Source organism: Columba livia, chromosome 39 (assembly GCF_036013475.1).
Source record: "Columba livia isolate bColLiv1 breed racing homer chromosome 39, bColLiv1.pat.W.v2, whole genome shotgun sequence".
Taxonomy (NCBI): Eukaryota; Metazoa; Chordata; class Aves; order Columbiformes; family Columbidae; genus Columba; species Columba livia.
In genome coordinates this window covers 107,754-135,533 of record NC_088640.1, presented here as the reverse complement: position 1 = coordinate 135,533, position 27,780 = coordinate 107,754, and the positions used below count along the sequence as shown (strand labels likewise).

The window sequence follows — 27,780 nt, the reverse complement described above, 5'->3', positions numbered from 1 at the left end:
TCTGAGGTGATTCTGCTGCCATTTTGAGCCCTGAGGTGATTTGGCCGCATTTTCTGAGGTGATTCTGGCGCCATTTTGAGCCCTGAGGTGATTTGGCCGCATTTTCTGAGGTGATTCAGGCGCCATTTTGAGCCCTGAGGTGATTCTGGCGCCATTTTCTGAGGTGATTCTGGTGCCATTTTGAGCCCTGAGGTGATTTGGCGCCATTTTCTGAGGTGATTCTGGCGCCATTTTGAGCCCTGAGGTGATTCTGGCGCCATTTTGAGTCCTGAGGTGATTTGGCGCCATTTTCTGAGGTGATTCTGGCGCCATTTTGACCCTGAGGTGATTCTGGCGCCATTTTGAGTCCTGAGGTGATTTGGCCGCATTTTCTGGGGTGATTCTGGCGCCATTTTGAGCCCTGAGGTGATTTGGCGCCATTTTCTGAGGTGATTCTGGCGCCATTTTGAGCCCTGAGGTGATTTAGCGCCATTTTGACCCTGAGGTGATTCTGGCGCCATTTTGACCCTGAGGTGATTCTGGCGCCATTTTGTCCCTGAGGCGATTCTGGCGCCATTTTGACCCTGAGGTGATTCTGGCGCCATTTTGAGCCCTGAGGTGATTCTGGCGCCATTTTGACCCTGAGGTGATTCTGGCGCATTTTGAGCCCTGAGGTGATTCTAGCGCCATTTTGAGCCCTGAGGTGATTCTGGCGCCATTTTCTGAGGTGATTCTGGCGCCATTTTGAGCCCTGAGGTGATTCTGGCGCCATTTTGAGTCCTGGGTGATTTGGCGCCATTTTCTGAGGTGATTCTGGCGCCATTTTGAGCCCTGAGGTGATTTGGCGCCATTTTCTGAGGTGATTCTGGCGCCATTTTCTGAGGTGATTCTGGCGCCATTTTGAGTCCTGAGGTGATTCTGGCGCCATTTTCTGAGGTGATTCTGCTGCCATTTTGAGCCCTGAGGTGATTTGGCCGCATTTTCTGAGGTGATTCTGGCGCCATTTTGAGCCCTGAGGTGATTTGGCCGCATTTTCTGAGGTGATTCAGGCGCCATTTGAGCCCTGAGGTGATTCTGGCGCCATTTTCTGAGGTGATTCTGGTGCCATTTTGAGCCCTGAGGTGATTTGGCGCCATTTTCTGAGGTGATTCTGGCGCCATTTTGAGCCTGAGGTGATTCTGGCGCCATTTTGACCCTGAGGTGATTCTGGCGCCATTTTGAGCCCTGAGGTGATTCTGGCGCCATTTTGAGCCCTGAGGTGATTCTGGCGCCATTTTCTGAGGTGATTCTGGCGCCATTTTGAGCCCTGAGGGGATTTGGCGCCATTTTCTGAGGTGATTCTGGCGCCATTTTGAGCCCTGAGGTGATTTGGCGCCATTTGCTGAGGTGATTCTGGCGCCATTTTGAGCCCTGAGGGGGATTTGGCGCCATTTTCTGAGGTGATTCTGGCGCCATTTTGAGCCCTGAGGGGATTTGGCGCCATTTTCTGAGGTGATTCTGGCGCCATTTTGAGCCCTGAGGTGATTTGGCGCCATTTTCTGAGGTGGATTCTGGCGCTATTTGAGCCCTGAGGTGATTCTGGCGCCATTTTGAGCCCTGAGGTGATTCTGGCGCCATTTTGAGCCCTGAGGTGATTCTGGCGCCATTTTGAGCCCTGAGGGGATTTGGCGCCATTTTCTGAGGTGATTCTGGCGCCATTTGACCCTGAGGTGATTCAGGCGCCATTTTGAGTCCTGAGGTGATTTGGCGCCATTTTCTGAGGTGATTCTGGCGCCATTTTGAGCCCTGAAGTGATTCTGGCGCCATTTTCTGAGGTGATTCTGGCGCCATTTTGATCTCTGAGGTGATTTGGCGCCATTTTCTGAGGTGATTCTGGTGCCATTTTGATCCCTGAGGTGATTCTGGTGCCATTTCGAGCCCTGAGGGGATTTGCACCATTTTCTGAGGTGATTCTGGCGCCATTTTGAGCCCTGAAGTGATTCTGGCGCCATTTTCTGAGGTGATTCTGGCGCCATTTTGAGCCCTGAGAGGATTTAGCGCCATTTTCTGAGGTGATTCTGGCGCCATTTTGAGCCCTGAGGTGATTTGGCGCCATTTTATCCCTGAGGGGATTCTGGCGCCATTTTGAGCCCTGAAGTGATTCTGGTACCACCATGTAAATTGGCGGCATTTTGTCCCTGAGGTGATTCTGGCGCCATTTTGAGCCGTGAGGTAATTCTGGCGCCATTTTTCTGAGGTGATTCTGGTGCCATTTTGAGCCCTGAGGTGATTTGGCGCCATTTTCTGAGGTGATTCTGGTGCCATTTTGAGCCCTGAGGTGATTTGGCGCCATTTTCTGAGGTGATTCTGGTGCCATTTTGACCCTGAGGTGATTCTGGCGCCATTTTGAGCCCTGAGGTGATTCTGGCGCCATTTTGAGCCCTGAGGGGATTTGGCACCATTTTCTGAGGTGATTCTGGCGCCATTTTGAGCCCTGAGGTGATTTGGCGCCATTTTCTGAGGTGATTCTGGTGCCATTTTGAGCCCTGAGGTGATTTGGCGCCATTTTGAGCCCTGAGGTGATTCTGGCGCCATTTTGAGCCCTGAGGTGATTTGGCGCCATTTTCTGAGGTGATTCTGGTGCCATTTTGACCCTGAGGTGATTCTGGCGCCATTTTGAGCCCTGAGGTGATTCTGGCGCCATTTTGAGCCTGAGGCGATTCTGGCGCCATTTTGAGCCCTGAGGCGATTCTGGCGCCATTTTGAGCCCTGAGGTGATTTGGCGCCATTTTCTAAGGTGATTCTGGCGCCATTTTGTCCCTGAGGTGATTCCGGCACATTTTGAGTCCTGAGGTGATTTGGCGCCATTTTCTGAGGTGATTCTGGTGCCATTTTGAGTCCTGAGGTGATTTGGCGCCATTTTCTGAGGTGATTCTGGTGCCATTTTGAGCCTGAGGTGATTTGGCGCCATTTTCTGAGGTGATTCTGGCGCCATTTTGAGCCCTGAGGGGATTTGGCGCCATTTTCTGAGGTGATTCTGGCGCCATTTTGAGCCCTGAGGGGATTTGGCGCCATTTTCTGAGGTGATTCTGGTGCCATTTTGAGTCCTGAGGGGATTTGGCGCCATTTTCTGAGGTGATTCTGGCGCCATTTTGACCTTGAGGGGATTCTGGCGCCATTTTGACCCTGAGGTGATTCTGGCGCCATTTTGATCCCTGAGGTGATTCTGGCGCCATTTTGAGTCCTGAGGGGATTTGGCGCCATTTTCTGAGGTGATTCTGGCGCCATTTTGAGCCCTGAGGGGATTTGGCGCCATTTTCTGAGGTGATTCTGGCGCCATTTTGAGCCCTGAGGTGATTCAGGCGCCATTTTGAGTCCTGAGGTGATTTGGCGCCATTTTCTGAGGTGATTCTGGTGCCATTTTGAGCCCTGAGGTGATTTGGCGCCATTTTCTGAGGTGATTTTGGGGCCATTTTGAGCCCTGAGGGGATTTGGCGCCATTTTCTGAGGTGATTCTGGCGCCATTTTGAGCCCTGAGGTGATTCTGGTGCCATTTTGAGCCCTGAGGTGATTTGGCGCCATTTTGACCCTGAGGTGATTCTGGCGCCATTTTGAGCCCTGAGGGGATTTGGCGCCATTTTCTGAGGTGATTCTGGCGCCATTTTGAGCCCTGAGGTGATTTGGCGCCATTTTCTGAGGTGATTCTGGCGCCATTTTGAGCCCTGAGGTGATTTTGGCGCCATTTTGACCCTGAGGTGATTCTGGTGCCATTTTGAGCCCTGAGGTGATTCTGGCGCCATTTTGACCCTGAAGTGATTCTGGCGCCATTTTGACCCTGAGGTGATTTGGCGCCATTTTGAGTCCTGAGGTGATTTGGCGCCATTTTGAGCCCTGAGGTGATTCTGGCGCCATTTTGAGCCCTGGGGTGATTTGGCGCCATTTTGAGTCCTGAGGTGATTTGGCGCCATTTTGAGCCCTGAGGTGATTCTGGCGCCATTTTGAGCCCTGAGGTGATTTGGCGCCATTTTCTGAGGGGATTCTGGTGCCATTTTGAGCCCTGAGGTGATTTGGCGCCATTTTCTGAGGTGATTCTGGCGCCATTTTGAGCCCTGAGGTGATTTTGGCGCCATTTTCTGAGGTGATTCTGGTGCCATTTTGAGCCCTGAGGTGATTTGGCGCCATTTTCTGAGGTGATTCTGGCGCCATTTTGAGCCCTGAGGTGATTCTGGCGCCATTTTGAGCCCTGAGGTGATTCTGGCGCCATTTTGAGCCCTGAGGTGATTCTGGCGCCATTTTGAGCCCTGAGGTGATTCTGGCGCCATTTTGAGCCCTGAGGTGATTCTGGCGCCATTTTGAGCCCTGAGGTGATTCTGGCGCCATTTTGAGCCCTGAGGTGATTCTGGCGCCATTTTGTCCCTGAGGTGATTCTGGCGCCATTTTGAGCCCTGAGGCGATTCTGGCGCCATTTTGCGCCCCGAGTTGTTCCTGTATCCCCTCACCTGTCCGTTCCCGCTCCGAATGACGATTCCCATGGTCAATCCACCCCAGACGTCGCTTTGGTGACTCCGCAGGGAATTCTTGCGCCGTTTCCTGGCCCAGGAGCCCTGCGAGCTGTTCCTGGTGGTTCCGCGGGACGTGGAGGAGTCGGGCGCGTGGCTGAACCCCGAGTGACGCCTCCGGTGATGCCGTTTTGGGCTGAAAACGCCGCGTTTTGGGGCTTTTCCTGCTGGGGGATGAGGGGAAACTGTTAAAAAAGGATTTTGAGGAGCCGCGGTGCTTCGTTTTCCCCCATTTCACCCCGTTTTTGTGCTCGTTAGTGCCTGTTAATGATGCTGGTGCGCGGCACAGCCGTCGTGTGTCACTATGGGACCCCAGAACCCCCATGGGGACCCCAAGACCCACACAGGACCCCCAAAACACATATGGGGACCCCAAAACCCACACGGGACCCCAAAATCCACACGGGGACCCCCAAAACACATACAGGGACCCCAAAACCCCCATGGGACCCCAAAACCCACACAGGACCCCCAAAACCCTGATGGGGACCCCCATGGGACCCCAAAACCCATACGGAACCCCCACAGGACCCCCAAAACCCCATGGGATCCCAAAACCCCCATAGGGACCCCCTAAAACCCAGACGGGACCCCCACAGGACCCCCCTGGGACCCCAAAACCCACAGGGGACCATCACAGGACCCCCAAAACCTCCATGGGGATCCCCAAAACCCACAGAGGACCCCCATGGGACCCCAAAACCCACACGGGACTCCAAAACCCCCATGGGACCCACATGGGACCCCCAAAACCCCATGGGACCCCAAAACCCACAGGGGAGACCCACAGGACCCCCAAAAGCCTTATGGGACCCCAGAACCCACACGGGGACCCCACAGGACCCCCATGGGACCCCAGAACCCCCATGGGATCCCCACAGGATCCCCAAAACCTCCATGGGACCCCAAAACCCCCATGGGATCCCCACAGGTCCCCAAAACTCCCATGGGACCCCAAAACCCCCATGGGGACCCCCACACTACCCCCATGGGACCCCAAAACTCACAGGGGACCCCCACAGGACCCTCAAAACCCCCATGGGACCCCAAAACCCCCCCAGGACCCCCATATGGGACCCACACAGGACCCCCAAACCCCCATGGGACCCCCAAACCCCCATGGAGACCCCCACAGGACCCCCATGGAGACCCCAAAACCCACATGGGACCCCCAAAACCCACATGGGACCCCCAAAACCCACACGGGACCCCCCAAACCCCTATGGGGACCCCAAAACCCACACAGGACCCACACGGGACCCCCAAAACACCCATGGGACCCCAAAACCCCCATGGGAACCCCCCAGGACCCCTGAAACTCACATGGGGACTCCACAGGACCCCCACAGGACACCCAAAACCCACACAGGACCCCCGTGGTTACCCCCAAAACCCTCATGAGGACCCCACATCACCATGGGGCCCCCTACATCCCCACGGGACCCCCAATATTCTGCAGAGCCCCCCAACATCCATTCAGGGCTCCCCAATATCCCTCCAGGGTCTCCCAATATCCCCCCTGGACCCCCCAATATCCCCCAGGGCCCCCCAACCCCTTCCCAGCCCCCCCAAACCCTCCCCAGCAGCACCTGGGCGGGGGGGGGGGGGGGGGGCCCCGGACGCCTGGGTCCCTCCCGGATCCCTGTGGGGTCCCCCCAAAACTGAAGCGTGTCCCCCCCATCACTTGGGGGGACCTCCAGGCACACGTGACTCCCAAATGGGGTTAATTACCCCCCCCAAAAGGTGATTAAAACTGCCGGTTTCCAGCTGTGTGTGTCTGCGCCGCCGTTCTTGGGATCAGGGCGGGAATAATTGGGGGGGGTCCCGGGAAGGTCGGGGGGGGGGGGGGGGGGGCGTGGTCCCGGGATCGATCCCGCTCACCCTCATCCTCTTCTCCCGCTCCTCGGATGCGGCTCTAAAGCGCGCACGCTGATTGGTTCACGGTGCCTCCCCGCATCCAATGGCTGCGCTCCGTTTGGATCCATCGCTGCGAGCAGAACGAATAGGGCGGCGGGAGAAGAGGTCCCAGCGCTCCCTGGTGGTCTAGTGGTTAGGATTCGGCGCTCTCACCGCCGCGGCCCGGGTTCGATTCCCGGTCAGGGAAAGTTGTTTTTTAATTAATCCTTTTATCTTTTCTCCTTATTTTTATCCCCCCCAAATCCATTTTTCGCTTATCATTTTTAATTCGACCGCGATTTACCCCCTCGCACCGCAGCGACTCCATCGCCGCGCCCCCATTCCTCGCTACGCGTGGGCAACCATTTAAAAATAAATATTAAAAAGTTAAAATAATTAAAAAATTAAAATCCATTGTTCCTTCTTATTGTCACCAAAGCGAAGGCACCGCTGGGATTCGAACCCAGGATCTCCTGTTTACTAGACAGGCGCTTTAACCAACTAAGCCACGGCGCCCCTGCTTCCCAATGGCCGCCCTCTCCCTCCATCTCCGGGAGCGCCGCCCCCCCGCGGTCCCGCTGCCCCACGCGTGGCCGCGCTCCCGCGGGTCTCCCCGCTCTCCGTGGCGGCGGCGGCTCGAGCGACACGCGGGGACGGTCCCTGCGGGGCCCTTTAGGGACGCAGGGTCGGTGCCCATAGAGCAGCTCCTTCCTCGTTAGTATAGTGGTGAGTATCCCCGCCTGTCACGCGGGAGACCGGGGTTCGATTCCCCGACGGGGAGGTCGCTTGGTTTTCTTGTTTCTTTACCCCTATTTTTCCCTATTTCCCCCCATTTTCTTTACCCCTGTTTTTTCCCTTTTCCCCTATTTTCCCCATTTCCCCCCATTTTCTTTACCCTTATTTTTTCCCTATTTTACCCCTTTTCTTTACCCCCATTTTCCCTACCCCTATTTTTTCCCTATTTTCCCCCTTTATCCCCATTTTTCCCCCTTTTCTCTTTTCTTTACCCCTATTTTCCCCCTTTTCCCTTTTCTTTCCCCCTATTTTCCCCCTTTTCTTTCCCCATTTTTTCCCTTTTCCCCTATTTTACCATTTCTTTACCCCCATTTTTTCCCTATTTTCCCTACCCCTATTTTTTCCCTATTTTGCCTCTTTTCTTTACCCCCATTTTTCCCCCTTTCCCCATTTTTCCCCTATTTTCCCCCTATTCTTTACCCCATTTTTTCCCTTTTCCCCTATTTTCCATTTTCTTTACCCTTATTTTCCCCATTTTTCCCCTTTTCTTTACCCCCATTTTTCCCCCTTTCCCCATTTTTCCCCTTTTCTTTACCCCATTTTTTTCCCTTTCCCCCTATTTTCTCCCTTTTCTTTACCCATTTTTTCCTTTTTCCCCATTTCTTTACTCCCATTTTCCCCCTTTTCTTTACCCTTTTTTCCCTATTTCACCCCCTTTTCTTTACCCCATTTTTCCCCCCTTTTCCTTATCCCTATTTCTCCCTTTTTTCCCTTTACCTCCACTTTTCCCTTTTCTTTACCCCCTATTTTTTCCCCTTCTTCACCCCCATTTACTCTTTTCCCTATTTTCTCCTTTTTTTCCCCTTTCTTCACCATTTTTTCCCTTTTCTTTACCCCTATTTTTCCCCCTATTCTTCCCTTTCCCCCTTTCTTCACCCCTATTTCCCCCCTTTTCTTTACCCATTTTCCCTTTTCTTTACCCCTATTTTCTCCCCCTTTCCCCTTCTCTCCACCCCACAACCCCTCCCAACCCCGACCCGCTCTTTTTCCTCTCACCAAATTGCTTTAAAAACGCTTTGATCCCCACTCGCTCTTCCCGGCGAGTCCAAACCGTGCCGGGCTGAACCACCACCCGTACGGGGGGGGGGGGTGGGTGAATCGCTACACGCACCACCCAGCTCCCCCTGCCTAAGGGTTGACGCTAACCCCTCACAACCGGCATTATATTATACTTAAAGCAGCAAAACCACACGTTAACGCTACAGTTGACGCTGCTACACACGCCGAAAAACACCCGGTCGCGGCTCCCACCAGCACCGTGGCTCCCGCTCCTCCTCCCGCCGCCAACTGAGCCCCCAAGCCCCGCCGCGGGGGTTTATATAGGCAGGGAGTGGCGGACCTGAGTGGGAACTGCGCACCGCACCGCTACCGCCCCGCCCCTTCGCCCAGCGACCAATGGCGCCGCTCTTCTGTCTCCCACCAATCAGATGGCGGCGCTAGGGTTTGAATGGGAGGCTTTGGCGCCAAAGCGGGAGTGCCCGCTCCCGGGGTGATACCGGCGGTGTTTTGGGGGCTGATTTCCACCCCCACGCAGCTTTAATCATCCCGGTATCACTGGAACAGCTTTATTATCCCAGCCCTGAGCTCCCGTTGACCCCCGCGTTGATCTCCTAACTCGCTCCGGTCGACCCTGTGGGGATCACAGTGCAGCCCCCCCCTGCTAGTGCAAAAAATTAACCATATTCACGAGAAATACAGCAAATCACGTTTTTGGGGGCGTTTATCCGTAGGGAGGGGCCTTGAGGACGCAGAACAGGGGGGAAAGAATGATAAAAAGAAGATTCAAATGGAAAGAAAATGCAATTAGCAGAGGATGGTTTCGATCCATCGACCTCTGGGTTATGGGCCCAGCACGCTTCCGCTGCGCCACTCTGCTGCTGATAAAAGTAAGGATTTAATTTATCTTGATAAACCATAAATGGATAAAATTTCCTCCCGCAGCTTGGTCTGGGAAGAGACCGGTTGTGCTGCTCCAAAAGTGGGAGGAAGCGGAGTTTCCGTGGCGGGATTAAAGAATAAAGGGCTGAGGACGCTGGGTCCTTATTGTCCCCGCTCAGGGTTGCCCAAAATAAGTCAAAAACGTTAAAATAAGGGGTTTTACCCCCGCTGGAGATGCCGGGGATTGAACCCGGGGCCTCATACATGCGAAGCATGCGCTCTACCGCTGAGCTACATCCCCTGTGCGCGCCCCCCGCCCGCCACCGCCCTTCGTGCCACCTCCCGCCAGCGAGGCCACGCCCACTCCAAGCCACTCCCAGATGTGACTCCGCCCACTCTCGGCCACGCCCACGCCAGCTTAGCGCGCCGCATGGCGGCGCGGCGGAGGCACCGAAAGCGCGGGACGAGGTGGCCGAGTGGTTAAGGCGATGGACTGCTAATCCATTGTGCTCTGCACGCGTGGGTTCGAATCCCATCCTCGTCGGAATGCTTCAAGTTTTGCTCCTTTCCCCCCCTCGTTTTTGAGGTTCCCCGCACCCCCTTTTTAGAACAGACTTTTTGGGGGTGCACATCTATAGTTTTCCCTTTTGGGGGGCGCTCAGTTTGACTGGGGTCCCCGCTATTCCTACCTCTCCCCCCCCCACCAGCAGGTACGTGCAGCCCCCCACGCTGTTTTCAACCAGCTACCCCCCCCTTATTGCGGATGCAGGACGCCCCCATTAATTGCAGGATTTGGGGGGGGTGCAGCATCTGCTCGAGTGCAGGACCCCCCCCCCCCCCCCCATCATCCCATGCGCTTTTCCAGCCCCTCCCCCCAACATTTCAGCCGTCGCGGGGCGCGGGAGGGGCGGTGGGGGGCGGGGCCGCCCCGCGGGTCTCTGTGGCGCAATCGGTCAGCGCGTTCGGCTGTTAACCGAAAGGTTGGTGGTTCGAGCCCACCCAGGGACGCGCTGAAACCTTTTCCCCCACGCGTGTTTTAATTTTCGAGGTGATTGCGGCATTTGGCGGCTTTGTCACTTATTGTGTTCCATGTGGAGAATGAGGCTGGAAAAAGGGATGAAAAAGGGGGAAAAATAGAGTTGATGGGGGGAAAACAAGGCGCTGCATTGGCCGGGAATCGAACCCGGGCCTCCCGCGTGGCAGGCGAGAATTCTACCACTGAACCACCAATGCTCACGCTATCAGTTCCCAAAGCACCGAAAAATAAGATGATTTACCCCAAAAACCATCGAGAAATAGGGTGATTTACCCTCAAAACAGCCCTATGCTGCATAACACCTCTTTTTCTTCTACGAGGGGTACGCCTCTGCTAATTAGAATGCCGCGCTAATTGGGAATGATAGCAATTAGAGGGGGAAGGGGCGCTTCTCGTTGGCTGCGCGCTCCGCCGGAGTGCGCGGCGGGAGATTCGAATTTCGCGCGCTCGGCGCTGATTGGGCGATGCATGCGGGTGGGCGGGGCCGCGACTGGCGCGCCGGGGCCGCGGGGAGGGCGGGGCCGAGCGGCTCCGAGCGGCTCCGAACGGCCCCGGGGCCGCGGGGAGAGCGAGGCCGAGCGGCTCCGGGATCTCCTCGTCCCCCGGGGACCCCCCGCTCGGCTCCGCCAGAGCCCCCTCCCCGGGAAGCCGGTTCCCCAGCGCCGCCCTTACCCGCTGCTCCCCGGGCGGGCACAGGGACCAGCGCATCTTCCCCCTGCGCTCGGCAGGATCCAAAACTCATCATCTGATTGGCCGCGGCTCTCGCCCAATCAGCGCTTGCGGTTTGGAGCCGGCACATTTGCATGCGCGGGGTCTCTGCGCAAGGGGCGTGGCGGGTCTCTGCGCACGGGGCGTGGCGCGCTGCCTCAGCCAATAGGCGTGCGCGGTGAGTTAATGCCTCATTTGCATAACGCCGCTATAAAAGCCGCGCCGCCTGCTCAGCCGCTTTACTTTGTTCTGTGTCTCTAGCAGCGTGGTGGGGGCTCCGGTTACCCGATCCAGAGCGCGATGCCTGAACCGGCCAAATCGGCGCCCGCCCCTAAGAAGGGCTCTAAGAAAGCCGTGACAAAGACCCAGAAGAAAGGGGACAAGAAGCGCCGGCGCAGCCGTAAGGAGAGTTATTCCATCTATGTCTACAAGGTGCTGAAGCAGGTGCACCCTGATACCGGCATCTCCTCCAAGGCCATGGGCATCATGAATTCGTTCGTCAATGACATCTTTGAGCGCATCGCGGGGGAGGCGTCGCGTTTGGCTCATTACAACAAGCGCTCCACCATCACGTCCCGGGAGATCCAGACGGCCGTGCGGTTGCTGCTGCCCGGCGAGCTGGCCAAGCATGCGGTGTCCGAGGGCACCAAGGCGGTCACCAAGTACACCAGCTCCAAGTAAAGCGGCCGGGACCCCGCTCGCCTCAACCCGCCCCAACGGCTCTTTTCAGAGCCACCCATTTCCTCACCAAAGAGCTGATTTTGCTGCGGGAATAACCCTTTTCCGCGGGTTTTTGAGCGGTTTGGAGGTCGCGTTGTTACGGGGTGTTGTAACAACTAGCGGTTTCTGGGTTGTAGTTAAAGGTTTAATTAATTAAGTCAATTAATTAAGTCGAAACTCGCAGCCGTCGCTGAGGTTACTTATGCTGCCGCTTTCGCCTTCAAACTGTCTCTGCTCTCTGATTGGTCAAAACGGGCGCGAATGTCATGGGGGGGGTGTGGCTGTGCAGTCTTCCCTCTGGTCCGCCCCGCGGTTATAAACGGGGTCGGTGCGCTCAGGGGTTTCTTGGTTAGGAGAATAAGGCGCTTTATTCCCCTGGGGGGGTGCCCCGTGTTATAAACACGCCTCTATACGGCGTGGGGGGGTTGTGTTTGGCTTTGGACTTCACTCAGTTTCTATTAAGCGGCGCCTTCTCGCCTCCTTTTACAGGGTAGAACTCGGTCTTTTCTGCACTAAAACGCAATGACTTACAAAAATAGGAACTACTGAGCGTAAAAAGCCTGATTAGGGGGTAATCAGTGCTGCTTATTTTTATACTTCGTTAATATTTCGAGTTGTTCCGGAGCGAAACGCGCCCCATCCCGTCGCCTTGCCGGCTCCCCCGCACCAAGGCGGTAGGAGCGGAATCCAAACGGCGCGCGGTGATTGGCTGAGTGAATTCAGTAATGACCAATCAGCGCGCGGGCTTTGAAGCTGCTTGAGAGGCGTGGTCAGAGTGGCTCCGCGGGGCTGATTCAGCCAATGGGTGCGTGCGGATTGGAGCCCTCATTTGCATAAGCCCAATCTGGGGAGACAAAGACACAGAAGAGCGACAAGAAGCGGCGGCGCTACCAAAGAAACCCCCACAAATGTCCTATAAAGGTCTATTTTGAGATGATATTTCTAACCCTCAATTTTAAGCTCTCAATCCTTATATGCTACAGAATTACCAGATAATTAGTAGAAATTAAGTGGTTTTGTGCATTTTTCAAGTGCTTACCCCCAGATGTTCTGAAGTGCATCTTCATCTCCATTGATTTTGTGGCTATTTCTGCACATCTTTTGAGGCTGTTGACTGAGGTTTGTGGTAAAGAGGCTGTTTCACCCCTTTTTGAGCGCGTTTTTTGGCATAAAAACACTCAGATCTAAATAATAACTTATCAGCATCGTGTCCAGGTCATAATGGCTCCTCCAGCCCTTTTTCTGAAGCGGTTGGTGGCTCTGAAAAGAGCCTTTGGGTTTAATAACGGGAAATAAACACCTCAAGGCGACCAAAACCTGGAGGTTCTCTTGAGAGAACCCACCACCTCACTTGGCCTTGACCTTGTGGCTCTCGGTCTTCTTGGGCAATAGCACCGCCTGGATATTAGGCAGGACCCCCCCTTGCGCGATGGTGACGCCGCCCAGCAGCTTGTTGAGCTCCTCGTCGTTACGAACGGCGAGCTGGAGATGCCGGGGGATTATCCGTGTCTTCTTGTTGTCGCGGGCGGCATTCCCGGCCAGCTCCAAGATCTCAGCCGTTAAATACTCCATAACAGCGGCCAGGTAGACGGGGGCTCCCGCACCCACTCGCTCCGCGTAGTTGCCTTTGCGGAGAAGGCGGTGAACGCGGCCCACGGGGAACTGGAGGCCGGCGCGGGATGATCGGGACTTCGCCTTAGCGCGGGCTTTCCCCCCCTGCTTCCCCCGGCCTGACATGGCTCCCGCTCCGCAGCACAGACTAACAGCCCTTAATGCGCGGGCCTGGCTTTTATACCCTGCCGCGGATCGAAACGGCGCGTTCTGATTGGCTACAACGCCGGCCGGGAGGCCGAATAGAACAGCAGCGACTTGTGGCCAATGACAGCTCGCGGTTTGGAGTCGCCTCATTTCCATGCGAGTCGTTGCCAATCAGCGGCCGCGCCGAGGTTATAAAAGCGAGGCGGGAGGAGCAGGCAGCGGCAGTCGGGGCTCGGCGGGACTGCGGTGGGGCCCATCGCGTATCGCTCAAGGTATAGATGAACGTTTAGGCTATACATTGAAGTTCTTTACGTCTTGATAGCTCAGGGCAAGTATGGTGGGGGGCTCAGGGCGAGCCGCTGCCCCCCGACTGCCGCGAACAGCGTTCTAAGGCTCTTCAAGTGCAGCACCCATTGTTTTGCGGCCCCCATGAGATTAGGGGGGGCTGCAGCACCCACAGTTTTGCAGCACCCATGATGGGTGGGGTTGCAGCATCCACTTCTGCAGCACCCATGAGGTGGGGGGGCTGCAGCACCCACTTTTGCAGCACCCATGAGGTGGGGGGGCTGCAGCACCCATTGTTTTGCAGCACCCATGATGGTGGGGGGGCTGCAGCACCCATTGTTTTGCAGCACCCACTGTTTTGCAGCACCTGTGAGGTGGGGGGGCTGCAGCACCCACTGTTTTGCAGCACCCATGAGCTGAGGGGGCTGCAGCACCCACAGTTTTGCAGCACCCATGATGGGGGGGGGTTGCAGCACCCACTGTTTTGCAGCACCCATGACGGGGGGGGTTGCAGCACCCGCTTTTGCAGCACCCATGATGGGGGGGTGCTGCAGCACCCACAGTTTTGCAGCACACATGAGGTGGGGGGGCTGCAGCACCTACAGTTTTGCAGCACCCATGAGGTGGGGGGGCTGCAGCACCCACAGTTTTGCAGCACCCATTGTTTTGCAGCACCCATGAAGTGGGGGGGCTGCAGCACCCACTGTTTTGCAGCACCCATGAGGTGGGGGGGTTGCAGCACCCACTGTTTTGCAGCACCCATGATGGGGGGGGCTGCAGCACCCACTATTTTGCAGCACCCACTTTGGGCAGGTTTAGGGCACCCAGCTCGGGGTGGGGGGTCCCCGCACCCATGTGGCCGCGCCAGCACCCAGCACCCAAGAGCCCGGATAGCTCAGTCGGCAGAGCATCAGACTTTTAATCTGAGGGTCCAGGGTTCAAGTCCCTGTTCGGGCGAATGCCCCTTTTTGTTCCCTCCCCCACGCAGGATCCATTTCCCTGCGTGGGATCCCCCCCGGACCCCCGTTTCGGGTGTGTCCCCCCCCCAATCAGGGACTTTTTGCGGCGCGGAGGTGGCGCGCAGGGGTGTGGGGAGCGGCGGAGGGATCCGCGCTGGCCGGTCCCATGGTGTAATGGTTAGCACTCTGGACTCTGAATCCAGCGATCCGAGTTCGAATCTCGGTGGGACCTTCCCTTTTTTTGTGACGTCACCCTGTGTCACCCCCCTCAGAGTTGTCCCATGCCATTCGAGGACAGTGGGGGACACCCATTGGGGACTTTGAGCCTCAAGTTTGTCACCCCCAGGTGGGACATGAGTCGTCCCACCCCATTCGAGGACAGTGGGGGAAACTTATTGGGGACTTTGAGGGATACTGGGGTCACCTGGAGATGTTGGGGTCACCTGGAGATGTTGGAGAGACAGGAGATGATGGGGACACAGTGATGATGGGGACACAGTGATGTTGTGGTCACCTGGAGATATTGGGGACACCTGGAGGTGTTGGGGTCACCTGGAGATGTTGGGGTCACCTGGAGATATTGGGGTCACCTGGAGGTGTTGGGGTCACCTGGGGATGTTGGGGTCACCTGGGGATGTTGGGGTCACCTGGAGATGTTGGGGACACCTGGAGGTGTTGGGGTCACCTGGAGATGTTGGGGACACCTGGAGGTGTTGGGGTCACCTGAAGATGTTGGGGACACAGTGATGATGGGGACACAGTGATGTTGGGGACACAGTGATGTTGGGGTCACCTGAAGATATTGGGGACACAGGAGGTGTTGGGGTCACCTGGAGATATTGGGGACACCTGGAGGTGTTGGGGACACAGGAGATGTTGGGGACACAGGAGATGTTGGGGACACAGTGATGTTGGGGTCACCTGGAGATGTTGGGGTCACCTGGAGATGTTGGGGACACAGGAGGTGTTGGGGACACAGTGATGTTGGTGTCACTTGGAGATATTGGGGTCACCTGGAGGTGTTGGGGTCACCTGGAGATGTTGGGGACACAGTGATGTTGGGGTCACCTGGAGGTGTTGGGGACACCTGGATATGTTGGGGACACAGTGATGTTGGGGTCACCTGGAGGTGTTGGGGTCACCTGGAGATATTGGGGTCACCTGGAGGTGTTGGGGTCACCTGGAGATGTTGGGGACACAGGAGGTGTTGGGGACACAGTGATGTTGGGGACACAGGAGATGTTGGGGACACAGTGATGTTGGTGTCACCTGGAGATATTGGGGACACCTGGAGGTGTTGGGGTCACCTGGAGGTGTTGGGGACACAGTGATGTTGGGGTCACCTGGGGATGTTGGGGACACCTGGAGATGTTGGGGACACAGGAGATGTTGGGGACACAGGAGATGTTGGGGACACAGGAGATGTTGGGGACACAGTGATGTTGGTGTCACCTGGAGATATTGGGGACACCTGGAGGTGTTGGGGTCACCTGGAGATGTTGGGGTCACCTGGAGATGTTGGGGACACAGTGATGTTGGGGTCACCTGGGGATGTTGGGGACACAGTGATGTTGGGGTCACCTGGGGATGTTGGGGACACAGGAGATGTTGGGGACACAGTGATGATGGGGACACAGTGATGTTGGGGTCACCTGGAGATGTTGGGGACACAGGAGATGTTGGGGTCACCTGGGGATGTTGGGGACACAGGAGGTGTTGGGGTCACCTGGGGATGTTGGGGACACAGGAGATGTTGGGGTCACCTGGGGATGTTGGGGACACAGGAGATGTTGGGGTCACCTGGGGATGTTGGGGACACAGGAGGTGTTGGGGTCACCTGGGGATGTTGGGGACACAGGAGATGTTGGGGTCACCTGGGGATGTTGGGGACACAGGAGATGTTGGGGTCACCTGGGGATGTTGGGGACACAGGAGGTGTTGGGGTCACCTGGAGGTGTTGGGGTCACCTGGGGATGTTGGGGACACAGGAGATGTTTGGGGACAGCCACACGTCCGTACAACCCTCCGTCCGTCCGTCCTTCCGCGGCCGCAACCCTGACCACTCCCCTTCCACAGTCCAATACCCAACAGACCCAATTAAACCAAAATCAATCACAAACCAGCCAAGAAACCAAACAAACCGCCCTGATCCCCGCACGCACGGGGCAAAGGTGCATCTGGGACGGACCTTGTCCCCGCGGTGGCCTCGGTGACAATGGCGGTGACGGCGCTTGCGGTGCTGGCGGCCCTGGCGCTGCTATTGTGGGGGGTGACATCCCATTTCGCCCCCTTCTTATTGCCGGACCTCGCCGCGTTCGCTTTGGCCGCCCGCTCGGCGTTCCGGTGCCGCTGCCGACTACGCCGCCAACCGCCCGTCACCCTATTGGACGTGTTCCGGTCCCACGCGCGGCGGCGGCCGCGCCGGGTGCTGCTCCGCTTCCAGGAGGAGGTTCACACCTACGGGGACGTGGACGCGCGGAGCGACCGCGCCGCCCGCGCGCTGCTGCGGCGCCTGGGGCTGCGGCCGGGCTGCGCCGTGGCGGTGCTGCTGCCCAACGGCCCGGCCTACGTGTGGTGCTGGCTGGCGCTGGCCAAGCTGGGCTGCCCCATGGCGTGCGTCAACACCGGGGCGCGCGGCGCGGCGCTGCGGCACGCCGTGGCCGCCGCCGGGGCCACACGGCTGCTCAGCACCCCCGGTGAGGAGGGAGGGGGTGAGGGGCGGGGGGGAAGGGTGTGGGCGGGTGGTGACGCGCGGTGTTTGGGCACGTGGTGGTGGTTGCACGTGTGTTGGTGTCTGTACGTGTGTCTGCACGTGTGTCAGTGTCTGTACACGTGTCTGCATGTGTGTCAGTGTCTGTACATGTGTCTGTACGTGTGTCAGTGTCTGCACACGTGTCTGCATGTATGTCACTGTTAGCACGTGTGTGTCAGTGTCTGTACACGTGTCTGCACGTGTGTCACTGTTAGCACGTGTGTCTGTGTCTGTACATGTGTCTGCATGTGTGTCAGTGTCTGTACACGTGGCTGCACGTGTGTCGGTGTTTGCACGTGTGTCAGTGTCTACACACATGTCTGCATGTATGTCACTGTTTGCACGTGTGTGTCAGTGTCTGTACATGTGTCTGCACGTGTGTCGGTGTTTGCACGTCTGTCAGTGTCTGTACACATGTCTGCATGTATATCACTGTTTGCACGTGTGTGTCAGTGTCTGTACATGTGTCTGTACGTGTGTCGGTGTTTGCACGTGTGTCAGTGTCTGTACATGTGTCTGCATGTATGTCACTGTTAACACGTGTGTCAGTGTCTGTACACGTGTCTGCATGTATGTCACTGTTAGCACATGTGTCAGTGTCTGTACACGTGTCTGCACGTGTGTCGGTGTTTGCACGTGTGTCAGTGTCTACACACGTGTCTGCATGTATGTCACTGTTTGCACGTGTGTGTCAGTGTCTGTACATGTGTCTGCATGTATGTCACTGTTTGCACGTGTGTGTCAGTGTCCGTACATGTGTTTGCACGTGTGTCGGTGTTTGCACGTGTGTCAGTGTCTGTACATGTGTCTGCATGTATGTCACTGTTAGCACGTGTGTCAGTGTCTGTACACGTGTCTGCACGTGTGTCAGTGTCTGTACACGTGTCTGCGCGTGTGTCAGTGTCTGTACGTGTGTCTGCGCGTGTGTCAGTGTCTGTACGTGTGTCTGCACATGTGTCAGTGTACACGTGTCTGTACATGTGTCAGTGTCTGTACACGTGTCTGCACGTGTGTCAGTGTATGCACACGTGTCAGTGCCTGTACACATGTTTGCACGTGTGTCAGTGTCTGTACATGTGTCTGCATGTACGTCACTGTTAGCACACATGTGTCAGTGTCTGTACGTGTGTCTGCACGTGTGTCAGTGTCTGTACATGTGTCTGCACGTGTGTTGGTGTCTGCACATGTGTCTGCACGTGTGTCACTGTCAGTATGTGTGTCACTGTTAACACGCGTGTCAGTGTCTGCACATGTGTCAGTGTCTGCACGTGTGTCAGTGTCTGTATACGTGTCTGCACGTGTGTCGGTGTCTGCACGTGTGTCAGTGTCTGTATACGTGTCTGCACGTGTGTCAGTGTCTGTACGTGTGTTGGTGTCTGTACATGTGTCTGCACGTGTGTCAGTGTCTGTACGTGTGTCTGCACGTGTGTCAGTGTCTGTACACGTGTCTGCACGTGTGTCAGTGTTTGCACATGTGTCAGTGTCTGTACATGTGTTTGCACGTGTGTTGGTGTCTGTACACGTGTCTGCATGTATGTCACTGTTAGCACGTGTGTCAGTGTCTGTACGTGTGTCTACACATGTGTCAGTGTACACGTGTCTGTACATGTGTCAGTGCCTGTACACGTTAGCACGTGTGTCAGTGTCTGTACATGTGTCTGCATGTACGTCACTGTTAGAACACATGTGTCAGTGTCTGTACGTGTGTCAGTGTCTGTACGTGTGTCAGCACGTGTGTCAGTGTCTGTACACGTGTCTGCACGTGTGTTGGTGTCTGCACATGTGTCTGCATGTGTGTCACTGTCAGTATGTGTGTCACTGTTAACACGCGTGTCAGTGTCTGCACACGTGTCTGCACATGTGTCAGTGTTTGCACGTGTGTCAGTGTCTGTACATGTTTGCACGTGTGTCGGTGTTTGCACACGTGTCAGTGTTTGCACGTGTGTCAGTGTCTGTACATGTGTCTGCACGTGTGTTGGTGTCTGCACATGTGTCTGCATGTGTGTCACTGTCAGTATGTGTGTCACTGTTAACACGCATGTCTGTGTCTGTACATGTGTCTGCATGTGTGTCAGTGTCTGTACATGTGTCTGCACGTGTGTCGGTGTTTGCACGTGTGTCAGTGTCTGTACACATGTCTGCATGTATGTCACTGTTTGCACGTGTGTGTCAGTGTCCGTACATGTGTTTGCACGTGTGTCGGTGTTTGCACGTGTGTCAGTGTCTGTACATGTGTCTGCATGTATGTCACTGTTAGCACGTGTGTGTCAGTGTCTGTACATGTGTCTGCACGTGTGTCAGTGTACACGTGTCTCTGCGTGTGTCACTGTTAGCACGTGTGTCGGTGTCTGTACATGTGTCTGCATGTGTGTCAGTGTCTGTACACGTGGCTGCACGTGTGTTGGTGTCTGTACACATGTCTGCATGTATGTCACTGTTTGCACGTGTGTGTCAGTGTCCGTACATGTGTTTGCATGTATGTCACTGTTAGCACGTGTGTGTCAGTGTCTGTACATGTGTCTGCACGTGTGTTGGTGTCTGTACATGTGTCTGCACGTGTGTTGGTGTCTGTACATGTGTCTGCACGTGTGTCGGTGTCTGTACATGTGTCTGCACGTGTGTTGGTGTCTGTACACGTGTCTGCACGTGTGTTGGTGTCTGCACACGTGTCTGCACGTGTGTCACTGTTAGCACGTGTGTCACTGTTAACACGCGTGTCAGTGTCTGCACACGTGTCTGCATGTACGTCAGTGATAGTACGTGTGTCAGTGTCTGTACATGTTTGCACGTGTGACGGTGTTTGCACACGTGTCAGTGTCAGCACGTGTGTCAGTGTCTGCACACGTGTCTGCACGTGTGTTGGTGTCTGCACACGTGTCTGCATGTGTGTCACTGTTAACACGCGTGTCAGTGTCTGCACACATGTCTGCATGTATGTCACTGTTAGCACGCGTGTCACTGTCAGCATGTGTATCAGTGTCTGTACATGTGTCTGCACGTGTGTCAGTGTCTGCACACATGTCTGCACGTGTGTCAGTGTTTGGTCACGTGTCTGCATGTACGTCACTGTTAGCACACGTGTGTCAGCGTCTGTACGTGTGTCAGCACGTGTGTAAGTGTCAGTACACGTGTCTGCACGTGTGTCAGTGTCTGTATATGTGTCTGCACGTGTGTCAGTGTCTGTATATGTGTCTGCACGTGTGTTGGTGTCTGCACACGTGTCTGCATGTGTGTCACTGTTAACACGCATGTCAGTGCCTGCACGCGTGTCTGCATGTGTGTCACTGTTAACACGCGTGTCAGTGTCTGTACATGTGTCTGCACGTGTGTCAGTGTCTGTACACGTGTCTGCACGTGTGTCAGTGTTTGCACGTGTGTCAGTGTCAGTACATGTGTCTGCACGTGTGTTGGTGTCTGCACACGTGTCTGCATGTATGTCACTGTCAGCACGTGTGTCACTGTTAGCACGCGTGTCACTGTCAGCACGTGTGTCAGTGTTTGTGCACGTGTCAGTGTTTCCACGCGTGTCAGTGTCTGTACACGTGTCTGCACGTGTGTCAGTGTCTGCACGTGTTGGTGTTTGCACATGTGTCTGAATGTGTGTCACTGTTAGCACGTGTCAGTGTCTGCACACGTGTCTGCATGTACGTCACTGTTAGCACGTGTGTGTCAGTGTCAGTACATGTGTCTGCACGTGTGTCAGTGTCGGTACATGTGTCTGCACGTGTGTCAGTGTCTGTACACGTGTCAGCACGTGTGTCAGTGTCTGTACGTGTGTCAGCACGCATGTCAGTGTCTGTACATGTATCTGCACGTGTGTTGGTGTCTGCACACGTGTCTGCACGTGTGTCGCTGTTAACACGTGTGTCACTGCACGTGTGTCAGTGTCTGTACACGTGTCTGCACGTGTGTCAGTGTCTGTACATGTCTGCATGTATGTCACTGTTAGCACGTGTGTCAGTGTTTGCACGTGTGTCAGTGTCTGTACATGTATCTCCACGTGTGTCAGTGTCTGTATATATGTCTGCATGTATGTCACTGTCAGCACGCGTGTCACTGTCAGCACGTGTGTCAGTGTTTGTGCACGTGTCAGTGTTTCCACGCGTGTCAGTGTCTGTACACGTGTCTGCATGTGTGTCAGTGTCTGTACACGTGTCTGCACGTGTGTCAGTGTCTGTACGTGTGTCTGCACATGTGTCAGTGTACACGTGTCTGTACATGTGTCAGTGTCTGTACACGTGTCTGCACGTGTGTCAGTGTATGCACACGTGTCAGTGCCTGTACACATGTTTGCACGTGTGTCAGTGTCTGTACACGTGTCTGCATGTATGTCACTGTTAGCACGTGTGTGTCAGTGTCTGTACATGTGTCTGCACGTGTGTCAGTGTCTGTACATGTGTCTGCACGTGTGTCAGTGTCTGTACATGTGTCTGCACGTGTGTTGGTGTCTGCACACGTGTCTGCATGTATGTCACTGTTAGCATGTATGTCAGTGTCTGCACGTGTGTCAGTGCCTGTACACGTGTCTGCACACGTGTTTGCACGTGTGTCAGTGTCTGTACATTTGTCTGCATGTATGTCACTGTTAGCACGTGTGTCAGTGTTTGCACGTGTGTCAGTGTCTGTACATGTATCTCCACGTGTGTCAGTGTCTGTACATGTATCTCCACGTGTGTCACTGTCAGCACGTGTGTCAGTGTTTGTGCACGTGTCAGTGTTTCCACGTGTGTCAGTGTCTGTACACGTGTCTGCACGTGTGTCAGTGTCTGTACGTGTGTCTGCACGTGTGTCAGTGTCTGTACATGTGTCAGTGTCTGTACATGTGTCTGCACGTGTGTTGGTGTCTGTACATGTGTCTGCACGTGTGTTGGTGTCTGCACACGTGTCTGCACGTGTGTCACTGTTAGCACGCGTGTCACTGTTAACACGCGTGTCAGTGTCTGCACACGTGTCTGCATGTACGTCAGTGATAGTACGTGTGTCAGTGTCTGTACATGTTTGCACGTGTGACGGTGTTTGCACACGTGTCAGTGTCAGCACGTGTGTCAGTGTCTGTACATCTGTCCGCGCGTGTGTCAGTGTCTGCACTTGTGTCAGTGTCTGCACACGTGTCTGCACGTGTGTTGGTGTCTGCACACGTGTCTGCATGTGTGTCACTGTTAACACGTGTGTCAGTGTCTGCACACATGTCTGCATGTATGTCACTGTTAGCACGCGTGTCACTGTCAGCATGTGTATCAGTGTCTGTACATGTGTCTGCGCGTGTGTCAGTGTCTGCACACATGTCTGCACGTGTGTCAGTGTTTGCTCACGTGTCTGCATGTACGTCACTGTTAGCACACGTGTGTCAGCGTCTGTACGTGTGTCAGCACGTGTGTAAGTGTCAGTACACGTGTCTGCACGTGTGTCAGTGTCTGTATATGTGTCTGCACGTGTGTCAGTGTCTGTACATGTGTCTGCACGTGTGTTGGTGTCTGCACACGTGTCTGCATGTGTGTCACTGTTAACACGCATGTCAGTGCCTGCACGCGTGTCTGCATGTGTGTCACTGTTAACACGCGTGTCAGTGTCTGTACATGTGTCTGCACGTGTGTCAGTGTCTGTACATGTGTCTGCACGTATGTCACTGTTAGCACGTGTGTCAGTGTTTGCACGTGTGTCAGTGTCAGTACATGTGTCTGCACGTGTGTTGGTGTCTGCACACGTGTCTGCATGTATGTCACTGTCAGCACGTGTGTCACTGTTAGCACGCGTGTCACTGTCAGCACGTGTGTCAGTGTTTGTGCACGTGTCAGTGTTTCCACGCGTGTCAGTGTCTGTACACGTGTCGGTGTTTGCACATGTTTCTGAATGTGTGTCACTGTTAGCACATGTGTCAGTGTCTGCACACGTGTCTGCATGTACGTCACTGTTAGCACGTGTGTGTCAGTGTCGGTACATGTGTCTGCACGTGTGTTGGTGTCTGCACACGTGTCTGCACGTGTGTCGCTGTTAACACGTGTGTCACTGCACGTGTGTCAGTGTCTGTACACGTGTCTGCACGTGTGTCAGTGTCTGTACACATGTCTGCATGTATGTCAGTGTTAGCACGTGTGTCGGTGTCTGTACATGTGTTTGCACGTGTGTCAGTGTCAGTACATGTGTCTGCACGTGTGTTGGTGTCTGCACACATGTCTGCATGTATGTCACTGTTAGCATGTATGTCAGTGTCTGCACGTGTGTCAGTGCCTGTACACGTGTCTGCACACGTGTTTGCACGTGTGTCAGTGTCTGTACATTTGTCTGCATGTATGTCACTGTTAGCACGTGTGTCGGTGTTTGCACGTGTGTCAGTGTCTGTACATGTATCTCCACGTGTGTCAGTGTCTGTATATATGTCTGCATGTATGTCACTGTCAGCACGTGTGTCACTGTCAGCACGTGTGTCAGTGTTTGCACACGTGTCAGTGTTTCCACGCATGTCAGTGTCTGTACACGTGTCTGTACGTGTGTCAGCGTCTGTACGTGTGTCAGCACGTGTGTCAGTGTCTGTACACGTGTCAGCATGTGTGTCAGTGTCTGTACATGTGTCTGCACGTGTGTCAGTGTCTGTACATATGTCAGTGTCTGTACATGTGTCTGCACGTGTGTCAGTGTACACGTGTCTGTACGTGTGTCACTGTTAGCACGTGTGTCAGTGTCTGTACGTGTGTCTGCACGTGTGTCAGTGTCTGTACATGTGTCTGCACGTGTGTCACTGTCAGCATGTGTGTCACTGTTAACATGCATGTCAGTGTCTGCACACATGTCTGCACGTGTGTCACTGTCAGCACGCGTGTCAGTGTTTGTGCATGTGTCAGTGTTTCCACGTGTGTCAGTGTCCGTACGTGTGTCTGAACATGGGGATCCTTGGGGTGCCCATTTGGGTTGCATTGGGTGCCCTCTTGCGGTCCTTGGGGTCCCCGTCTTCTTGGGGTGCCCATTTGGGATCTTAGGGTACCCATTTGGGATCCTTGGGGTGCCTTGGGGTCCTTGGGGTCCCTTTCTTCTTGAGGTGCCCATTTGGGGTCCTTGGGGTCCCTCTCTTCTTGGGGTGCCCCTTTGGGGCACGTTGGGTGCCCATTTGGGGTCCTTGGAGTGCTGTGGGTGCCCACCTGGGTTCCTCGGGGTCCCTGTCTTCTTGGGGTGCCCCTTTGGGGTCCTTGGGGTCTCCATCTTCTTGGGGTGCCCACCTGGGACCCTTGAGGTCCCTGTCTTCTTGAGGCACCCATTTGTGATCCTTGGGGTCCCCATCTTCCTGGGGTGCCCCTTTGTGCCACATTGGGTGCCCCCCTATTCTCTTTGGCTCATCCCTCTGCCCACACTCCCCCTTTGGGGTCCTTGGGGTCCCTGTTTTCCTGGGGTGCCCACCTGGGACCCTTGGGGTCCCCATTTTCTTGGGGCGCCCCTTTGTATCACGTTGGGTGCCCCCCTATTCTCTTTGGTGCACCCCTCTGCCCACACTCCCCCTTTGGGGTCCTTGGGGTCCCTGTCTTCCTGGGGTGCCCACCTGGGACCCTTGGGGTCCCCATTTTCTTGGGGCACCCCTTTGTATCACGTTGGGTGCCCCCCTATTCTCTTTGGCGCACCCGCCTGCCCACACTCCCCCTTTGGGGTCCTTGGGGTCCCTGTCTTCCTGGGGTGCCCCTTTGTGCCACATTGGGTGCCCCCCTATTCTCTTTGACACACCCCTCTGCCCACACTCCCTCTTTGGGGTCCCCATGGCGCCCACCCTCACCCCTCGTGTCCCCATTGACCTTGACCCCCCATCCCGGCAGAGTTTCGCGTGGCCGTGGAGGAGGCGCTGCCGGATCTTCACCGCGACGGCGTCCGCGTCTTCTACCTGAGCTCCACGTCGCCCACGCCCGGCGTGGAACCGCTGTTACCGGACATCGAGGATGAACCCCCCGAGCCCGTCGACCCCCAGTACCGCGCCGGCATCACCCCCAACTCCACCGCCCTCTACATCTTCACCTCCGGCACCACCGGTGAGCCAGACAAGGGCTTGGGTGTACTGGCACCCATGGGTGGGCTCTTCTCCAACCACATCAAGGTTTGATTGCACGGTGATGATAAAACACGGGGGGGCGTTTAGTTAACCACCCTCTCCCCACTTAATTCAGGTGATGGGGAGGGAAAGGACAGAGAGTTGGGGAAATTAACAATGTTTTACTAATAATAAAATAGAGAAAATAATAGAAAATAGACAAAATTGATCCTGAAAGTGCCGGCAGCTGCAGGACAGGCACCCCAAGTCCCGGACTGGACTCTGCAGCCAATGGAGCTGGATTCAGTCTGTCCCTTGGCCTCAGTTCACAAGCTGGCACCTTGAGTCCTGGACTGGACTCTGCAGCCAATGGAGCTGGATTCAGGCTGTCACTGACCTCAGTTCACAAGCACCCCAAGTCCCGGACTGGACTCTACAGCCAATGGAGCTGGATTCAGGCTGTCACTTGGTCTCAGTTCACAAGCTGGCACCCCAAGTCCCGGCCTGGACTCTGCAGCCAATGGAGCTGGATTCAGTCTGTCACTTGGCCTCAGTTCACAAGCTGGCACCCCAAGTCCCGGACTGGACTCTGCAGCCAATGGAGCTGGATTCAGTCTGTCACTTGGCCCCAGTTCATAAGCTGGCACCCCAAGTCCCGGACTGGACTCTGCAGCCAATGGAGCTGGATTCAGTCTGTCACTTGGCCTCAGTTCACAAGCTGGCACCCCAAGTCCCGGCCTGGACTCTGCAGCCAATGGAGCTGGATTCATGCTGTCACTAGTGCAGTACTGGGAAAGCGTAGAGTCTGGTATCAGGGTAGGAACAACCCCAGGTTCCGGTGTAAGTTGGGGAATGACCCATTAGAGAGCAGCGAAAAGGAACCTGGGGGTCCTGGGGACAACAGGGTGACCATGAGCCAGCACTGGGCCCTTGTGGCCAGGAAGCCAATGGGACCTGGGAGGAATTAGAAGGGGGTGGTCAGTGGGTCAGAGAGGTTCTCCTGCCCCTCTGCTCTGCCCTTGAATAAAGGGTTTAGTTCAGATACTATCAGGGTATACTTGGGGAACATATATATAATATACAGCCATAGCACCCTGAGAATGGCTGATCTGGGAAGCTAAGCAGGGTCGGGCCCGGTCAGTGCTTGGATGGGAGACCACTGGAAGGCCAATGGTACCAGTGGGGGGACTAGAAGGGGGTGGTCAGTGGGTCAGAGAGGTTCTCCTGCCCCTCTGCTCTGCCCTTGAAATAAGAGTTTAGTTCAGATACTATAAGGATACACTTGAGAAACTTATATATACATATATGTAAAATATATGCAGCCATAGCACCCTAGGAACACCTGATCTGGGAAGCTAAGCAGGGTCGGGCCCGGTCAGTGCTTGGATGGGAGACCATATATATCCACAGCCATAGCACCCTGAGAACGCCCCATCTCGCCTGATGTGGGAAGCTAAGCAGGGTCGGGCCCGGTCAGTGCTTGGATGGGAGACCACTGGAAGGCCAATGGGACCTGCGGTGGGTTAGAAGGGGGTGGTCAGTAGGTCAAAGAGGTTCTCCTGCCCCCAGGGCTTCCCAAGGCCGCGGTGATCACGGAGATGAAGCTGATGATGGTGGCCAACCTGGGGCGGCTGTGCGGCCTGCGGCCTGACGACGTGATCTACACCACGCTGCCGCTCTACCACTCGGCCGGGCTGCTCGTCGGGGTGGGCGGATGCTTCGAGCTCGGTATGGACCACCCCCGGGTCAGTAGGGGGCGCTACGGGGATGGGAGAGGCCAAGGGGTGGGTGGGTGGATAGCAAGGGGGGTGGAGAGATGGACAGGTAGACAGCGGGATGGGTGGATGGACGCCTGGGTGGATGGATGGACAGACACCTGGATGGATGGGTGGATGGATGGGTGGATAGATGGACAGACATCTAGATGGATGAGTGGGTGGATGGATGGACACCCGGGTGGATGGAGAGATGGACAGGTGGACACCTGGATGGGTGGATGGATGGATGGACGGACACCTGGATGGATGGATGGATGGATGGATGGATGGATGGATGGATGGATGGATGGATGGATGGACACCCAGGTGGATGGAGAGATGGACAGGTGGACACCTGGATGGGTGGATGGATGGATGGACGGACACCTGGATGGATGGATGGATGGATGGATGGATGGATGGATGGATGGATGGACACCCAGGTGGATGGAGAGATGGACAGGTGGACACCTGGATGGGTGGATGGATGGATGGACGGACACCTGGGTGGGTGGATGGATGGATGGATGGATGGATGGACACCCAGGTGGATGGAGAGATGGACAGGTGGACACCTGGATGGGTGGATGGATGGATGGACGGACACCTGGATGGATGGATGGATGGACACCTGGTGGATGGATGGATGGACACCTGGATGGATGGATGGACGGACACCTGGGTGGATGGATGGGTGGATGAATGGATGGATGG

At 55.5% G+C, this 27,780-nt stretch overlaps 3 protein-coding genes, 1 long non-coding RNA gene and 10 other non-coding genes across 15 annotated transcripts in view; 9 read left to right on the top strand and 5 right to left on the bottom strand.

Annotated features, from left to right (window-relative positions):
• Positions 1-6: 6 nt before the first annotated feature.
• Positions 7-6,283, top strand: LOC135576990 (uncharacterized). Its single transcript, XR_010468609.1, has 2 exons — positions 7-1,208; positions 2,320-6,283. It is a non-coding gene; the product is annotated as an uncharacterized LOC135576990 (long non-coding RNA).
• Positions 6,284-6,549: 266 nt separating this feature from the next.
• Positions 6,550-6,621, top strand: TRNAE-CUC (transfer RNA glutamic acid (anticodon CUC)). Its single transcript has one exon. It is a non-coding gene; the product is annotated as a tRNA-Glu (tRNA).
• A 234-nt stretch (positions 6,622-6,855) lies between these two features.
• TRNAT-AGU (transfer RNA threonine (anticodon AGU)) lies at positions 6,856-6,929 on the bottom strand. Its single transcript has one exon. It is a non-coding gene; the product is annotated as a tRNA-Thr (tRNA).
• A 193-nt stretch (positions 6,930-7,122) lies between these two features.
• Positions 7,123-7,194, top strand: TRNAD-GUC (transfer RNA aspartic acid (anticodon GUC)). The gene has a single exon. It is a non-coding gene; the product is annotated as a tRNA-Asp (tRNA).
• Positions 7,195-9,012: 1,818 nt separating this feature from the next.
• Positions 9,013-9,084, bottom strand: TRNAM-CAU (transfer RNA methionine (anticodon CAU)). The gene has a single exon. It is a non-coding gene; the product is annotated as a tRNA-Met (tRNA).
• Positions 9,085-9,315: 231 nt separating this feature from the next.
• TRNAA-CGC (transfer RNA alanine (anticodon CGC)) lies at positions 9,316-9,387 on the bottom strand. Its single transcript has one exon. It is a non-coding gene; the product is annotated as a tRNA-Ala (tRNA).
• A 161-nt stretch (positions 9,388-9,548) lies between these two features.
• On the top strand, positions 9,549-9,630 carry TRNAS-GCU (transfer RNA serine (anticodon GCU)). The gene has a single exon. It is a non-coding gene; the product is annotated as a tRNA-Ser (tRNA).
• A 390-nt stretch (positions 9,631-10,020) lies between these two features.
• Positions 10,021-10,094, top strand: TRNAN-GUU (transfer RNA asparagine (anticodon GUU)). Its single transcript has one exon. It is a non-coding gene; the product is annotated as a tRNA-Asn (tRNA).
• Positions 10,095-10,248: 154 nt separating this feature from the next.
• Positions 10,249-10,319, bottom strand: TRNAG-GCC (transfer RNA glycine (anticodon GCC)). Its single transcript has one exon. It is a non-coding gene; the product is annotated as a tRNA-Gly (tRNA).
• Positions 10,320-11,060: 741 nt separating this feature from the next.
• Positions 11,061-11,630, top strand: LOC102088169 (histone H2B 5-like). Its single transcript, XM_065044441.1, has one exon. The coding sequence runs from the start codon at positions 11,131-11,133 to the stop codon at positions 11,509-11,511; it is 381 nt and encodes a 126-aa protein (XP_064900513.1). The 5' UTR covers positions 11,061-11,130; the 3' UTR covers positions 11,512-11,630.
• A 1,171-nt stretch (positions 11,631-12,801) lies between these two features.
• On the bottom strand, positions 12,802-13,301 carry LOC102088359 (histone H2A-IV). Its single transcript, XM_005515772.3, has one exon. It carries the CDS (start codon positions 13,285-13,287, stop codon positions 12,898-12,900), a length of 390 nt encoding a protein of 129 aa, XP_005515829.2. The 5' UTR covers positions 13,288-13,301; the 3' UTR covers positions 12,802-12,897.
• Positions 13,302-13,436: 135 nt separating this feature from the next.
• LOC102097013 (long-chain fatty acid transport protein 2-like) overlaps positions 13,437-27,780 on the top strand; it is a 21,692-nt gene continuing 7,348 nt past the window's right edge. The window contains exons 1-3 of one of the 2 annotated variants that reach the window (XM_065044437.1): positions 13,437-13,580; positions 25,101-25,310; positions 26,879-27,037. In XM_065044437.1, coding sequence (XP_064900509.1) covers positions 13,463-13,580; positions 25,101-25,310; positions 26,879-27,037 — 487 coding nt within the window. In that variant the 5' untranslated portion in view covers positions 13,437-13,462. Of the gene's footprint in view, positions 13,581-16,587; positions 17,249-25,100; positions 25,311-26,878; positions 27,038-27,780 lie in introns of those variants that run through there. The other variant, XM_065044436.1, reaches the window with a different exon arrangement.
• TRNAK-UUU (transfer RNA lysine (anticodon UUU)) lies at positions 14,478-14,550 on the top strand. Its single transcript has one exon. It is a non-coding gene; the product is annotated as a tRNA-Lys (tRNA).
• Positions 14,713-14,784, top strand: TRNAQ-CUG (transfer RNA glutamine (anticodon CUG)). Its single transcript has one exon. It is a non-coding gene; the product is annotated as a tRNA-Gln (tRNA).

Coding starts and splice junctions, on each gene's coding strand:
- LOC102088169 (XM_065044441.1), top strand. CDS start 11,131: ATGCCTGAACCGGCCAAATCGGCGCCCGCCCCTAAGAAGGGCTCTAAG.
- LOC102088359 (XM_005515772.3), bottom strand. CDS start 13,287: ATGTCAGGCCGGGGGAAGCAGGGGGGGAAAGCCCGCGCTAAGGCGAAG.